The sequence below is a fragment of the Cricetulus griseus genome, chromosome 4 (assembly GCF_003668045.3).
Source record: "Cricetulus griseus strain 17A/GY chromosome 4, alternate assembly CriGri-PICRH-1.0, whole genome shotgun sequence".
NCBI lineage: Eukaryota > Metazoa > Chordata > Mammalia > Rodentia > Cricetidae > Cricetulus > Cricetulus griseus.
The window spans coordinates 167,450,648-167,468,068 of record NC_048597.1 but is presented as its reverse complement, the minus strand read 5'-3'; the positions used below and the strand labels follow the sequence as shown (position 1 = coordinate 167,468,068).

At 39.0% G+C, this 17,421-nt stretch overlaps 1 protein-coding gene across 6 annotated transcripts in view; it reads left to right on the top strand.

The window, feature by feature from the left end:
• Nucleotides 1-17,421, top strand: part of Scaper (S-phase cyclin A associated protein in the ER) — a 323,341-nt gene that overhangs the window by 19,761 nt on the left and 286,159 nt on the right. For all 6 annotated transcript variants that reach the window (XM_027415034.2, XM_027415035.2, XM_027415032.2 and 3 more), the window contains one exon: nt 2,798-2,992. In XM_027415034.2, the coding sequence (XP_027270835.1) occupies nt 2,798-2,992 (195 nt within the window). The remainder of the gene's footprint in view (nt 1-2,797; nt 2,993-17,421) is intronic.

Sequence of the window (17,421 nt, the reverse complement as noted above, 5' to 3'; positions counted from 1 at the left end):
AGCAACCTTTCAGTTTACTGCAGTGCCTTGCCTTGAAAGGAATAAGGCAGGTAGTAGTAAATGAAAATACCTGTGTTCCTCCTATGGCCTCCACCTGTGTGTACCTAGGAGTGAACACTGGCACACGTGTGTGCACCTTCCAATAATATCACAAAAAAGTGAAGAGAGACAGATGCTCAGAGCTCTGTAACTTCCCAGTGAATGTCAGGCAGCAGTGTTTCCACCCATTCTGTCAGTTTTCAGTTTATAACCTTAACCTTTCTGCCACCTGTTCCATATTTTTGAATTTATGATATTTTTTCTGTAAGTAATGATACTTTTCATTTGTAGAAGTCATAATTTAGTGGCTTTAAAAGTTTCCAAATAGATTCACTAGGGCTGTATAGAATCCAAATCTGCCTCTTATTTGAAAAATGTTCAGGATAATTACAATGCACTTTTCATAGTTTTTTCTTTTTATATTTGTTATTTTAATTTGATATTACTAGATATATCATGTTTATATAAACCCAAAACTTTATATGAGAAAAATGGAGTTTAAATCATGGTATCATTGTGAGTTCACAATGAATGCACTTTACAGAAGCATCAATGACAAAATTTCCTTTTAGATATGAATAAAAGGTATTTTAAAAACTAGATAAATATCTACAGATAGAAAGAAAACCAAACTTTCTATTTAGAAGTAAGTGGAGTTGATGGCACAAAGTAAATGGTCAAAGCATCTGGGATAAAGAGCCTGGATGCCAATTGTGATGGGAAGCAAATTCAGGGTCTGATTTGAGAACTGAGGCCTGTACGGGACTGTGTAATATTAGAATGAAAGACACACCCTTTGAAGGTTGGAAAGACACACCCTGTTGGGGTTGTGGCTGATGATAGCGGATGTCTGAAGGCAGTGGAGACTGCTTTCTGGAGTAACCCTCTAATTGAAGACTCAGTGTGTCATACATACAAATGAGAATTTCCTCCTTAGGTAATGAAAAGTAACATACTATTCTAAAGAGAATTGTCATTTAATGAGTTTAGGCTCCTTATGAGAAAGAACAGCTGTATAGGAAATTTGGTAAATTATGAAATAAAGAAATTAACTATTAATTTCAAATATTTATAGATGTGTCAGTGAAAATTTGAAAAACTGCAATTGATAGACTAAATGACATATTGGAAGGAGATTAGTGAAAGAACCTATGAACTGGAGGGTGCTCTGAGGAGATATGAGAGGACTGAAGACATGGAAGATGTGTGTAAAAGGAGATTTTTTTTTTTTCTGTCTACTCCATCTCACTGATCCAGTTTTTCTCCCACCTGCCAGTTCACGCAGTTGCCTATGAAATAAAAACTCAGAGGCTAATAAATATTTTGTTTGGGCAATGGCTCAGGCTTCTTCCTGGCTAGTTCTCTCTTAATTATTAACCCTTTACTTTTAATCTGTCCATCTCCATGTGGCCTTGTCTTACTGGAGAATGCCCAGGTGGCCTACCTCCCCGGTTGCTATGGCAATGACATCTGTCCATTGGCTAAAACAGCTTTATTCATCAACCAATAAAAGCACCATATATTTGCAGCATACAGAAGGACCTCCCACATCAGATGTGAAAGAATCAAAGATGGATTTTCTAGTGCACATCTTTAAGACATCCAAAAGTTGACCGTAAAATGGTGGTTGGAAGTTGTTTTTCAGTTGCTGAGTTTTCAGGGGTTTGGAACATAGACCAGAGATAAGCAGCCTAAATAAAAGTAGCTTTACACTTAGATTGATTCTACAGTCTTCAGAACAGTGGGCAAAAGAAAGTCTTTAAACTTAACAAAAAGTAACATCACATAGGTTACAGTTACTAGCAGTCTTTGTATCCACAAAAAGGCAAAGGAGCTATATCTAAGAGTTATAAGGAAGCAAACCCACAAAACTCTTAAGCTCAATTCTGTGCTTAGTCAAATGATTATTCCATTACAGAAGTGAAGTAAAAAGTTTTAGATATGCAGAGACTAAGTGTTAACTATTGTTTTAGTTTTTCCTCTGCTGCTGTAAAAAACTTCCACAAAATGGGTAATTTAAAAGCAATAGCCATTTATCTGGTATCTAGTTCTGATTTCTTGAAGCTGAGAAACCCAAGATCTTGGGCCCTGTCTTGTGAGAATCTTCTTGCTATTTCCACCTGGCAGAAAGTATCTTGCTAGTATCATGGGGATGGGTTTGTTATCCCATGAATAAGTATCCTTTGGAAAAATGAGATCAGCTGTGTTGGCAGGATGACTCTGGGTAAAAGTGCCTTCGAATAAGCCTGATGATTTGAAATGAGCTTGGGAACCCACCCGATGGAAGGAGAAGACTGACTCCTGTAAATTGTCCTCTGCCCCCACACTTGCATTGTGACATGTGTGCATATGGGACATACACATGGACTCTTCCTCTCATTAGCCTTTAACTGCCATTGATTCCTCAGCTATGATAGGGCTTTGGGATTTCCTTCCCTCTCCATGCTGGGATTTTTACTGGAAAAACCTGCCTCTCGTTAGGGCAGAAATTTATTTGATGAATTCAAGTGTCATATAAGCCAAAAAGAATGTCTTAAATATTCATGTTGAAAGGTGTACTTTAAAAAAAAAAAGAAATGTAGCTGGGCAGTGGTGGTGCATATATGTGAGTTTGAGGCTAGCCTAGTCTACAGAGCGAGTTCCAGGACAAGCTCCAAAGTTAGACAGATAAACCCTGTTTCGAAAAACCTAAATAAATAAATATCTAATTCCTAGAGCCTTTTACTTACCTTTCTAAATGTTTCATTTATTTCATCAGAGTACTGCGGTAGACTGTAAAATAACATCCACATCTGGAGAGAAACATTTTGATAAAAGTCCCACAAAAGCAAGACACCCACGGAAAATCGACCTGAGAGCTCGCTACTGGGCATTTCTTTTTGATAATCTTCGCCGTGCAGTAGATGAAATCTATGTGACTTGTGAATCGGATCAGAGCGTGGTGGAATGTAAGGTAAGGTGTGCTTTGGATCAGTCATTTTAAGTCAGATGCTTTACAAGTTTTTCTACATCTGACTTGTTTACCTCACTTTTTTATTTTGGTTATATACTTTTTTTTACTTCATTACCTGTCATGAGAACTGTTCTTTTTACTTTTACACTAAGATTAACACATGCTTAGGCTTTTTTGATTTTTGTTATTAAAAATTTTAACATTTTGTTTATGTTATATATGTCCCCTCATGTTTTGTGAAAGATTTAGTGGAAAGCTGTCTTAACTCATAGTCCTAGGAAAGAATCAGATGGTATTACACACACACACACACACACACACACACACACACACACACAGACAGCACACTTGAGAAAACACACAAATGGGATTTCAAAAGTTCCATCTCCATTTTCTTTGGCTACTGTAGGTGGTTTTACTAAGATTTTCGTGTTATTTTTTGGTGTCATGTTTTATGCTGTAGTTGGAAGTCAATCCCTTTCTGCTGAGATAATTAGCATGCTTCTGCTTTATTCTGGTTAGAGAAAAGAGATTGATTGCTAACTGTAAACAATCCTGGGTGGGATTGCAATGTCATTGTAAGGTGTTTTCTGACTCTAGGTAACCTTGTGATTGTAAGAAGACTTTAAACAGTTATGTAGCATAGGCTGTTCTGGAAACTCACCAAATACCCTGCTGGTCATTTAGTAAATGCAAGCTATATACTTGTTAATTTCTAGTTAGTAAAATATTAAGAAAATCAATGGTACATTTTTATAGAACTGTTAAAAAGATAACTGAATTTATATTTTTAAAATAACTGTGGTTTTAGTGGTGACCATGGTTTATTATTTAGCCTTTGCAGTACATGAAGAGTCAAAGAAAAGTTACAGGTTGGGACAGCATTATGGTTCCTTGTTAATTGGAAACAGTCAAGATAAGTTTTATACTAGCTTGAAAATATGGTTCATGAGCTGGGTGGTGGTGGCTCATGCCTTTAATCTCAGCACTAAGGAGGCAGGTGGATCTCTTTGATTTCAAGGTCAGCCTGGTCTACAGAGTGAGTTCCAGGTCAGCCAGAGCTGTTAACACAGAGAAACCTTGTCTTGAACCCCCCTCCAAAAAAAAATATCGGGGGAAAAAAATGAAAATATGGTTCATGAAATACATTCTAAAATGAACAGTAGTGGAATTATTCAAATATGTAGTGTGGTGGTTACGATTAATATTGCTGTCATTGTGTAAAACTTTATGTTTTAAGAAGACTACTTAATTTTTAAAAGTTAAATTTAGTATGTGTATATGTTCCATGACATGTATGGAAGCCAGAAGACAACTTATTGGAGTTGATTTCCTCCTTTTACTTTATGGGTCTGGGCATCAGTGTCAGGCTGTTAGGAGAGATAGCAAGTGCCTTAAGTTGCTCACCCATCTTGCTGGCCCAAGAAAAAATATTTTTAATGAAAATCATATCAATTGAATATACTGAGTCAGCAAGTTGTAGTAGAAAACATTGCTGTGTTTGGTTTGAGGTTCAGCTTTTTTTACATGGTGAATACTTGAGTCTAAAGTGAGTGTATGAGCTAACAAGTGAGTGCATGAGCCTAAAAGTGAGTTTAGGAGCCTGCATAATTTCTAGGTCATTCCTAGAGCTCTTTGATTTTTGTGATTTAAAGAGCAAATGCCTTACTGAAGAAATCAAATTTGTTTGTGAAATGCATTCTGTGGAGGAGTGAAATTGGCCAGTGGCATCAGTTGAGCTTCTAAAAGAGGACTGGCTGTCCATCACTAGGATGGCAGACCATCACTAATGTCTGGTAGGCTTAGTAAGTATAATCTTGATGTTTCTGTAGGTACCACTTAGAGCAGAGGATAGAACTTGGTAAAGGAAAGAGATAAGGAGAGTTGTGGAAGATGATGGAAGGACAGAGCCAGTTAAAACAAGTTATGCTCTTTCCTGCCATTTGTGCTAATGAGGGTGTCAGTAGATGAGATTTAAAAATCATTCTTTGATTACCTCACTCTATCCCATTTATGTATTACTATAATTGTATATCATTTGAAATAATTAAATAGGTTTTTATTAACTAAGCTCATGTATGCAACACATTCTGGTTATACTCTCCCCACACACTCTGATATCCCCCCTCCCTCTCTCAATACACCCTACCTACCTATCTCTTCCCAGATTAATGACTTTTACTTTTGTTTTGTGACTTCCTTAGTTAAACCAGGGCCATCTGGATAATCGTTGGATTGTGACTACACTATGTCAATTTATCTGTTCAACACAATTAAGTCCCGCTCAGGACCTATGACCTTTCCTACCATGGGGCTTTTAAGTGTGTTTACATTACCAGGCATGAGTTTCCACCTGTAGATTGGGCCTCAAATTCAGTAAGAGAGCAGTTAGTCACCCCTATAACAGTTACACCACTGTTGCATAAATGGGTGCGTGCTGCCTGTCAGGTTTGTAGTTTGTGGGATTCACACATAAGCCCATTGATGCCTCTTTCCCTACAGCAACCTGTGTAATACCTTCTAGCACTATGAAAGCTAGCCACTAGTTGATCATCCAGCTCAGCTCCAGCTTGAGTTGTCTGTATTATGTAACCAAGATATGTGATGTCTTCAGATGATAGTTATCTTATCTAGTTGTGATAATTGAATGTTGCTGAAAAAAAGTGGCATCTTAGTACTCATATTCAGGATTCAACTGAGTAGTTACGGGGAAAGCTAGAATTATTTTATGTTTTATCTCAATGAGTTAATATTTCTCAATTCAGTAAGTTAAGAAGAGTTCAAACTGTAGTGTGAGTTAGGCCTGTTGCCAGAGGCCTATAATCCCAGCTTCTCAAGAAGCTGAGGCAAGGGACTACAGAGTTAGTTTAAGGCTAGCCTGGGCAAATTAATGAGCCCCTATCTCAAAATAAAAAGTGAAAAGAAAAAAGAGAAAGAACTGGGGACATGATTTCATGCTACAGTGGTTTCCTAGTATGTGTGAAGCCATAAGTGCAATTCTCTGTGACATTTGTCTTTCTGGGTCTGGGTTACATCACACAGGAAGATTGTTTCCAGTTCCATTAATTTACTTGCAAATTTCATTTTTTCTTAATAGCTGAAAGACACTCCATTTTTAAATGTACCATATTGGCATTGTACATTCATCTGTTGATCAGCCATTTTTATTTCCTGGTTATTGTGAATAGTGTAGCAATGAGCATGTATGATCACCTATTTCTTTAATAGGATATAGAGTTTTTGGTATCTCAACACAAATATAGCTGGATTATGTGGTAGATCTATTGTAGCTTTTGAGTAACCTTCACCCTGATTTCCATAATGGCTGTGCCAGTTTGCCTTATTCAGTCATTCACTCACACCAATAGTGAATAACAGCCCTCTTTTCCTTATGCACCAGAATTTACCATCATCATTATTATTTTTTTTTTTAAATTTTAGCCATTCTGACTGGATTAAGATGAAATCTCAAAGTAGTTTTAATTTGCATTTCTCTGATGGCAAAGCATTTTGAATATTAAAAACATATTTCTCAGCCATTTACATTTTATCTTTTGAAAACTCTCCATTTATGTCTATTCACTATCTTTTAATTCGGTTGTTTGGTTTTTAATATTTATTTATTGTTTAGATCTTTGGATATTCTAGATACTAACACTCTGTCAAATGTTTTGCTGTGGTGATATATTGTTTATGATCTAATAAAGCAACTGGAGATCAAAATGCAAAGCTAGCCACAGTGATAGAGGCCAGACAGTGGTGGTACACACTTTTAATCTCAGGACTTGGGAGACAGAGGCAGATGGATCTCTGTTAGTTCCAGGCCACACTGAGCTACATGAAACTGATTTAGTCTAAACTTACACAAAGGAGATCAGCATTTGGGATCCCATGCATTCAACCCCAGGATTTGAGAAGTATAAAAGGAAAAAGCAAAGGGTCATGTGATAATTACTCTCCAGCCTTGTTGATGCGAACATAGCAGTCTGGGATTGTAGTCTGAGGCTTGGTGGAGAGCTGTGCAGGCAGCAGGATTCCTGGAGCCAGGATCAGCCATTTCGGTCTGAGGTAGAGGTAAGAGCTAGTGGTTGGCTGCTGTGCTTCTCTGATGTTTCATCTTGAACCCAAATATCTGTCCCTGAGGTGTCTATTATTCATGTTACATTTCGCTAGTAAAAATGTTTTCCCTTCATTCTTTAGTCTGCCTTTCCACTTGAATAATGATATTCTTTTGTGCTGTCTGGTTTTATGTCAACTTGACATCAGAATCATCGGAAAGGAGGTAGCCTCAGTTGAAAAAAATGCCTCTATAAGATCAGGCTGTAGGCAAGCAAACCTGTATGTCATTTTCTTAATTAATGATTGATGTGGGAGGGCCCAGCCCATTGTGAGTAAGGCCGCACTTGGGCTGGTGGTCCTGGGTTTTATTAAAAAACTAGACTGAGCAAGCCATGAGGAGCAAGTCAGTAAACAGCCACTCTTTCATGGCCTCTGCATCAGCTTCTGCTTCCAGGTTCCTGCCCTGGTTAAGTTCCTGCTCTTACTGCCTTTGATGATGAACTGCTATGTAGAACTTCAAGTGAGATAAACCCTGTCTTCTCCAATTTGCTTTTGATGGTGGTATTTCTTTACAGCAATAATAACCTTAAGACACCTTTTGCTGTACAAGAACTTTTGTTGTTTTTTCTTTTTTCCATTATATTTTTACTGATTATTTGGAAATTTCACATCATGAACCCCAAGCAAACTCACTTCACAGGCCTCCCAGTCCCACCCTCCAACCCTTACGAGCCCCCGTCCCCCACTAAAAAGGAAAAAAAATGCTATTTGTGTTGCTCATATACTCACTGGAGCATGGTCAAACTCCAGGTGGCCAGCCCCTTGTAGAATATCGAGTCCTTCCCCACCTGCACTCCCGCCAGAAGCCATCAGTTGTGGAGATCTACACTTCAGCATCCTTATCACAAGTTTTAAGAGTTCTCTTTGATGGCTTTCTAAGCTGTTCCTTTTTGGGGGGATGGGTGTGATAGGGGTAGGGTTTGTCACAGAAGCCTTCTGTGTCCTTTCTCAACTGTGAGTCTGCAGTCATTTACCATGGCAGAAGAGCTTTCTTGCCCTTCACAGTCAGCAGGAGTAGGGATCATGGACTTACACATGGTCTCTTCATCAACATGCACCACAGATCTCAGCATGGTCTCCAGCGACAGTACAGACCATGGACATGTATGTCCCCTAGCTGCTGCAGACCTACCGGACTGAAACATGAACCTCTGTGTCACCACAGACAGTGGACATCAGCAAGGCCTCACTTACATTAACAAGGCCTGCTACGATAAAGCATGAGGGGACCCTTCTGTGGGGCATCTTGGCAGATCCCATGGCAGGCGAGGGTGACTGAGGCAGAGGGACAAACACACCAGGCAGACAGCTTAAGTGAGAAGTTTTATTAGAAAGGGGAGGGAAGGGGGAAGGAAACAGAAAAGAGGTAAAGAGACACAGAGACAGAAGACAGAAAAGGGAGGCAGGAAAAGTCGGGTCTGTCCCAGGGGAACAGCAGGAAGGGGGGGGGCGGGGTAGAGAGAGGAACCGGAAAGAGAGCGTAAGTGGGCGGAGATCTTTTAAAGGGGTCCTTTGCACCTGGGCTGACCGGGGTACTGCCTGAATGCATTCTGCCAGGTGACAAGGGGCAGGCCAGCATAATGCCTGAGTCCTTATGTGGCCTCCCTCCTACAGGAGCATGGTCCGTGGACATCAGCATGGCCTCAGGTGGTGGCCCATACTAAGGACATCTTCTGTATGGCCTTCGTTGGCAACTTGGGTCAGGGACATCAATACGGATCCTGGCTGCTGTAGGACCACAAATATCTACAAGAACCAGGGCAGTAGACCGCAGATACCACCACAGTGACCTCAAGGGGCAGCACAGACCATAGAGGTCTTTTGAGGAGGTCTAGTCCAGAAAATGAACTATTGTTTATCTTGGACATCCTGTCATTGCACAGCAGCAGGGCAATTGTGCAGTTGGGCAGTGTTCGGAGGGTTGAGTCCGAGTGCCAGCTCCAGGCTGCTGCATACCACCCTGTCCACCCTACTGGCTTCTTGGAAAGAGATGTCTTGTCCTGTCCACCACAGGCTTCTGTCACACCTGCCACCACCATTGAGTCTCTGGTTCTGCCTCTCTCCACCGTCCAATCCCTGCTCCATTTTTCTATCTTTCCCATCTCTCCATCGAATATTCAAAGAACTATAGTTTTATATGTCCCGTTTATTAATTCTGGGTCTCAATGCCTATGCTACTAGAATCCTGTTCAGAAAGTTCTATCCTTTGCCTATAACTTCAGGAATACCCCCTCCTTTTTCCTCTTAGCATGTTCAGGGCATTGAGTCTTAGGTTAAGGTTCCTGGTCCATTTGGGGTTGCATTTTGTGCAGGATGAGAGAAAATGATTTATTTCATTCTTCTACGTATAGCATTCCAGCTTGACAACCACATTTCGTTGAAAATGTTCTCTTTTTCCCAATATGTATTGTTGGAAAATCAGTCAGCTGCAAGAGTGTGGGCTCATACTTCTGTCTTCACATCTTGTCCATTGATCAGCATGTCTGTTTTATGCCAGTGCCATTTTTAAAAAATTATTACTATGGTTATGAAGTTAAACTAAAAATATGGGATGGTGATAACTCCAGTGGCTTTTTTTTTATTGCTTATGACTTTTTTTTTCCCCCTTGTCTTGGTTCATTTGTGTTTCCACATGAGGTTTAAGAGGTTTTTCAATGTCTGTGAAGGATTGTATTGGGATTTTGATGGAGATTGTGTTGTTGGTAGGATTTGGTAGGGTGCCTCTTTCACTGTTTTAATATGACCAATCTATGAGCATGGGAGGTCTTTATAAATCTTGTATCATCCTAAATCATCTAAAATAACTGTCTGAGGTTCTCATTACATAAATCTTTCACTTCTTTTGTTAAATTTATTCCAATGTATTTTATTATTATTATTTTGAATGGTGGTGCTTACTTGATTTCTTTTTCATTATGCTTGTCATTTGTATGTAGAAAGACTTTTCCTTTTTATGTGTCAATTTTGCATCCTGTTACATTGCTGAATGCAACAATGAAAACAATTCAAGATATGAAAATAGAATTTAATAAAGAGAATTTTGGAAGAAAAGCCAGAAAATGAAATGAAAACTTCAGGATTTCAACCCAAAATTCAGAGAAAAACTTCACCAACATGTTGTTTCAAGTGGAAAAAACAACAACAACTTCTCAACACAAAGGAGAAATGTAGCACGAATAATAAAAACCCAGAGATAAATATTAGGGGAAAAGGCTGAAAGATCAGAGAAGCAAAGCAGCCAAGCCACTAGAGAGTTCTAACCTCTATCAAGGATCAGACCAAAAGGGGTGATCCTGTCCTCAGCGTGCCTGCAGATTGAATACACTTGCACTCCTGTCTCCACCCACCTTATCTTCCTCTTTAGTGCTGGGATTAAAGGTGTGTACTACCACCACCACCACCACCACCACCACCCAGCTTCTATGGCTGACTAATGTGGCTGCTGGGATTAAAGGTGTGTGCACCCACTGCCTGGCCTCTATGGCTGACTAGTGTGGCTAGCTTTGCACTCCGATCTTCAGGCAAGCTTTATTTGTTAGATCATACACAAAATATCACCACATGGAAAAATTGGATTAATAAAAAAATCAAATCCTAAATAATGCAGGAACAAAACATACATGAACTCTGGGACACTATCAAAAGACCAAGCCTATAAATATAAATAATAGATATAGAAGCCAAAGAGACACAGATGAAAGGCACAGGAAATATTTCAACAAAATCATAGAATAAAATGTCCACAATTAAAGAGTTGATTATCAATCTTTGCATGAACTTCATGAAAAGTTGGAAATTTAGCCTTCTCCCTGACAAGTTAGAAAGGGTTATCCTAGATAGCTTTCCTGGATGGGCCAGATAGCCATCCTAGCTGGACCGGATAGTGTTCCCTGACAGGCCAGACAGCCAGCCATCCCAGAGGGGCCAGAAAGCCATCCTAAACAGGCTAGGTGATAGCAAAAGTGTAATTTCCTATTAAAGGATGAGGTGCCTTAGAAATGCATATACTTGTACTGCTGATAGAGCTTAGTATGTGTATTTTGTACCTAGCATGAATAAGGCCCTAGGTTTGATTCACAGCAGTGCTTTCCTTTCTATTGTTTTTGCTAGGCTTCCTTCAGTGGGGCTGGTAATCTGATCATAATTCTTGTTTGTGGCATCATGTCACATTTTCAAACCGTAAGGTCCTAGATAACTGCTTATTTGTCTCAAAAGAGCACTTTTTGATGGCTATAGAATTGAAAAAAAAAAGACTGGTGTTTTATCTAATAGATACCTCAGTGTGTAGAGCCTCTACACAGCATTGAACAACAAAAGTGGGGAGAGCCTTGCCAGTTTTAAGGAGACATGTTGCATTGGTGGGATGGGGGAAGGCATGTGAGCTGAAACAGCTTTGGAACTAGCATGGGGACTTGATCTGTTACCGGCTTGCTTGAGTTAATCAGGAGCTAGATGCCCTTGCCAGGGGTGGTTAGTTGGCTGTGTGTGTGTGGGGGGGCAGGGTATGGGGGGTATGGGGAGTGGGAGTAGATAAAGGAAATAATGGCTTTTCCTGACAAACAGAAATCCACTTCACAAGATTCTTGAGGAATACTGAGTTTGGGTAGCAATCCTTCTGTTTACCCAGTCAGAGTCCAGCCTGAGCTGATGCCCACACTGCCGTTTAGGATATTGTCAGCAGCACTGCCATTTTGGGGCCTGCTTTGGACCTATCAGGATCCATATGGGAGGAATGAACCAACTCCTGCAAGTTATCCTCTGCCCTCCCCATGTATACCATAGTATGTCTGCATATGTGCTTGTGCATACACTCAGTAAATACATGATAAAAGCAAGACTGGAGAAATATGACAGTTTAGATTTTTCAGAGAAAATGAGATTGGTAATAAGAAAATGGGACAGATTGTGAGATGGAATCATAAATCATAATATGTAAATGTCATAGACTACAGCATTCTTATGTATTGGTAGGGAACCATAAAAGTATTAGCAGTTCTGAAATTACAGTGACTCAGCAGCAGGCCTGAAGCCTGGAACTAAAGTGGATATGTCTGTACTCAGCAACTATCTGTTGAGTATTCGGACATTTATCTTCAACAACCCTTACTTTTAACATTTATCTGTCTGTCTGTCTCTCTATGTCTGTCTGTCTATCTATCTATCTATCTATCTATCTATCTATCTATCTATCTATCTATCTATCTTTGAGATAGTGTCACTATGTAGCCCTGGCTGTTCTGGAATTCGCCATATAGTTGGGCTGGTCTTGAACTCAGGGATCTACCTGCCTCTGCTTTCTGAGTGTGGTGATTATAGTGTGTGCCATCCTTACTGACCCTCAACATTGATTTATTCCAAAGATATTTATTGCTGCTTATAGGACCTGGAGAACGTATAACTGCAACTAAATTACCCTTTTCAGCTCATGTTGATTGAAACACCAGCAGTGTCCTTTTTATTTATGTGTAGGCTTTTGCTAAAGAGAGAGCATTCATGTTTATGTTCTTTCATTGGATTTTATCATTAATTATTTAAACTTTTGGTTGAAAGATTCTGGTCATTATTTTTATTTTTTTTGTCACTTAAAATATTTCTTTAATCCTGTCAAGGCTTTTCAGTATAGAAAGTAGTTCTTGTTGCTCAGACCACTACACTTTGTATCAAGAGTTGTAATTCTAATAGTCATCATTTTCCTGCTTTATTCAAATAAGTACAGGTTTGCCTTTTGGTGAGAAAGGCTGTTTAATATTTTTCTGACAGAATAATTTCTGCTTCCCCATGTACAGTGCTGAAATGAAGGAAAAGACCTTTTGAGAAACACCATTTTCTTGCAGTGACTTAGAAAATGTACATGTTAATATAACTTAAGTAGTTTGAAAGAAAAAAGACTTATTTGCATGGCACTTGTGAGTTTTCAGCATGTTCTAACATTGGTTGTTATACTTGATAATGTTTATAAGAGTGGTAACTTCTGGCTGTTGGTCACAGGAGACTGTATGTTAAGTCTGTGCTATTTCCTGAAAGGAAAACACAATTTTCTACTTGTTTGACTTTGGATAAAAGTCAGTAATGTAATTTAATTTTAATTTTTGGATGAACAAGTTGGTCTAGATAGGTCTGAGGACCTTTCAGCTTTCACATAAATGTATTATTTGCTATTGGGAGAATATTTTAGGCAAAAAGAAAAAAAAATGCCGGCTTCAGGACCCATCTACTAAGACCCATTTTTAAAGTTTCAGCACCTTCTATACTGCCCCCCTGGGGATCAGTCATTAAGCACACTTTTAATTTGCAACTTCACTGTAGTGGGGAATTCTGGAAGAAAAAACACTTGGGAAGACAGCTTGCTGCTGAGTTAAGGGTGGTTGGCAATTACAATTAAATGTTTCTGTACTATTATCTAGACAGTGGCAGCTTTTATTTGCTCACAGAAGTGCAGGTAATGATGAAATTATGGGGGAATGGCTTCTAGCAGATTTTCATTTCTTGTTTTATTTCCCCTCAGGAGTTTGGTAAATATATTTATGTGTCATTCTAGGTTTTTAATATTGAAAATTAAGAAGAAATATTTGAAAGAAGAGAAAAGTTGATGAGATGAGCTGCTATTAGTTTTGAAGATTTAAATTATTTGCCCACCATTTTACTTTTTGCTGATTTCCTCTTTGAGCTATGGTTTTAGTAATAGCCTTTCACAAAGCAGTGCTTCTTACAACTCATGCTTACTTTGCCAAAGTCACTTGCTAGTAAAGTTCTCTTTTAGCACAGATTTTGTGATGTATGTTTTTACCTGTTCATCACCACTGGCACCCACAGTGCTCATTCCTGTTGCTGAAGTGGAGGGCTATATTGATGTTTTGGACTCAAGGGCCTGTGCACCAGTATTATGTGTCTGCAGGACAAAGAGATGGCGTCAACCATCCTTCTTTCTGTGCCAGTAACTAGAATTAATTACGAACCAATCGAATCCGTTGCAGCCAATTGGTAAACTAATTGGTAATTTTAGCCGTACATCTATATGTAGTTATCTGAATGCCTATAACATTACTTTCAGAGCCACTTTTGTTCTGTTTCATCCTGCTTGACAAAATGGCCCTCATAGCTCCAGGGAGAAAGATGTGCTTCAGTGACTGCCAGACTGCTCCAGCAGCTCCTCGTCTGTCTGTTTGTATTCACTCATTTGCAAACATGACTCAGATTACAGCTGCCTGCTACCACTCTGATCATTTTTGATAACATTGAACTAAACATTCCTTAAAATATGCTGTCTAACCATCAAATGTACTTTCTCTCTGCCAACTAGTATAAAAAATATAGTTACTATGGTCTTGCCATGTGTTTTTTTCAAGCAAGAGGGAAATCAGTTGAAAATTTCCAAAATTAATCATTTAAAATGAAATCTTTCTGTGCCCATTTAATGTAGATAGTTGAAGTAGAATGATTTTAATTAGCCAATTTGAGTTATATTAGTAGAATTGAGAGAAGGAAGCCAACTAACTTCTTAGATTTGTCCTTTTCCTGATTGTAGTAGACTTTTGTTACCAGTCATTTGGCACCAAGGATTAACTTTGAAGGGAGTACACAATGCTTCTTTGTGCAGAAGTCTTTTAAAAGTATATACACCTTTTATGACTGTTAAGGGTGGTACTTTATTTCACTTGTGAATAACTTGACAAATTTATTAATACTGGGTCTGATTTATGAAGTCTAACTATATGCACTTTTAAGATACTTGCTATGGATTCTACAAAGTTAATTTAAACTTAGCTATGAAAAAATCTATTATAAAATGATGGCTTGCATTTTCTGATACTTCTGAGCCTATTGAAACGTCTTTATAGTTAAGTGAGACCTGTATTTTTAAGAAGATCTTTTTAAATGTTATGTTTATCAGTGTTTGCCTGCATGTATATATATACAACATATGCATGCTTGGTACTGGTAGAGGCTAGAAGAGGGTGTTGAATCCCCTGGAAATGGAATTACAATGTGGGTGTTGGTAGCTGAATCTTAGTCCTCTAGAAGAATAGTAAATACTCTTACCTGCTGAGCCACCTCTTGAGCCCTGTCAGACATTTCTTGTAGTAAGAGTAGTATAGGATGGTAAAAATGAATATAGTTTATATTTCTTCGTCTTATGCATTTAAATGACAGCTTTGCCTGGTGAACTAGTATTTCCATACTTGGTTATACTTTATCAATTTCTTTATAGGACAAAGGAGTATATAGTGACTTGTGCTTTGCATTAATTCTTACACAAAATAAAATTGACATTTAGATGTATAATGAACCCATTACAAAAGATTACTTTCATGACATGTATAGAATATATTGCCACACTGGTATAATTTTGAGTTATCTAAAGAAGAAACTGAGACTCAGGGAGATGGCTGAGAGGGTGAATGGTTGCTGTGCAAGCACAAGGACCTGAGTTAGCATTCCCAGCATCCACATAGAAAGTCAGGCTTGGTGGCATGCATACGTAATCCCCTTTCTGCGAGGCAGAGACAAGAGGGCTTCTAGTCCTTGTTGGTAAGAGTTGGGCGTTGATGTCTCCTACTGTTAGTGTGTGGAGTCAATGCATAATTTAAACTTTAGTAATGTTTCTTTTACAAATGTGGGTGCCCTTGCATTTGTAGCATAAATCTTCAGAATTGAGATTTCATCTTGATTGATTTCTCCTGTGATGAATATGAAATGTCCTTCTCCATCTCTTTTGACTAATTTTAGTTTGAAGTCTATTTTGTTAGATTGTAGGATAGCTACACCAGCTTGCTTCTTAGGTCCATTTGATTGGAAAATCTTTTCCCAACCCTGTACTCTGAGGTAAAGTGTCTTTGTAGTTGAGATGTGTTACTTGTTTGCAGCAGGAGGATGGCTCCCATTTTCATATACATTCTGTTAGCCTGTTTCATCTTGTAGGCAGATTGAGTCCATTGATATTAAGGGATATTAATGGCCAGTAATTGTTAATTCCTCTAAGTTTTTGGTTTTGTTGTGGTTGTTGTTGGTGGTGTGGGTGTGTTTTCTTTCTTTGGGATTTTCTGATGTGGGATTATCTATTGCCTGTGTTTTTGTGGGTGCTGTAACTTCATTGGGTTTGAGTTTTCCTTCTAGTACTTTCTGTAGGGTTGGATTTGTGGATAGGTATCGTTTAAATCTGGTTTTGCCATGGAATATCTTGTTTTCTCTGTCTATGGTGATTAGAAGTTTTTCTGGGTATAGTAGTCTGGGCTGGCATCTGTGGTCTCTTAGTGTTTGCATAATGTCTGTTCAGGACCATCTGGCTTTTAGAATTTTTATTAAGAAGTCAGGTGTAATTCTGGTAAGTCTGCCTTTATATGTTACATGGCCTTTTTCCTTTGCAGCTCTTAATATTCTTTCTTTATTCTGTATGTTTTGTGTTTTGATTATTATGTGGTGAGGGGACTTTTTTTGGGTCCAGTCTATTTCGTGTTCTGTAAGCTTTTCGTAGATTCATAGGCATGTTCTTCTTTAGGTTGGAAAAGTTTTCTTCTATGATTTTGTTGAATAAAATTTCTGTGCCTTGGATATGGTATTCTTTTCTCTTCTATCTCTATTATTCTTTTTTTTTTTGACATGTTAACCGGTTTATTATATGCCAGGCAGAGTAGGGAGACTAAGAGAGAAGAGAAACAGGGTTAATGGCTGACTGCATGGCCGGTCGCCATAGAGAGGCAAAGAGAAGAGAAGCAGAAGCAGACAGAGAAGAGGAGAAGAGTAGAGAGTGTAGAGAGCAAGTGTAGAGAGAGCGTAAATGGGCAGGGATCTGTCTTTCAAAGGGGTCCTCTGCACCTGCGTGCAGACTTAGTTCCACCAGGTAACAGGGGCAGGCCAGCATAATGCCTGAACCTTTCAATCCCACCTTTACTTATTATTAAAAAAAAGTAGGGTGTTAGACATGGCAGAATAAGGAATAAGGGTGTCAGATTCTCAAGACTGCTTCCTGCTGATGTGTGTGTGTGGGCATTGACCATCTTTGGGGGACCTGAGAAGGTTGGGGTGCTGCCACGTCCTGAGGCAGCTGGTTGTTTCATTGCAGTCTAGGCTATGTGGAACTCCCTGGTGCCTCTTAGACCTGGCAAGATGTTGGCAGAGTAGAGGACAAGGTTAAGTTTAGAAAATTTTTTTTTCTTAGGTTCTGTCACTTGAGGGGAAGATTATAAGATGAGGGAGGGGTTCCTGAGGAGTCCCAACATGAGGGAAGGGAGTCCTGGGACCAGGGAAAGATTAAATAACTGGACGGAATGTGACCTGTTTTGTTTGGATCCAATTCAGCTCTCTGGAATTTA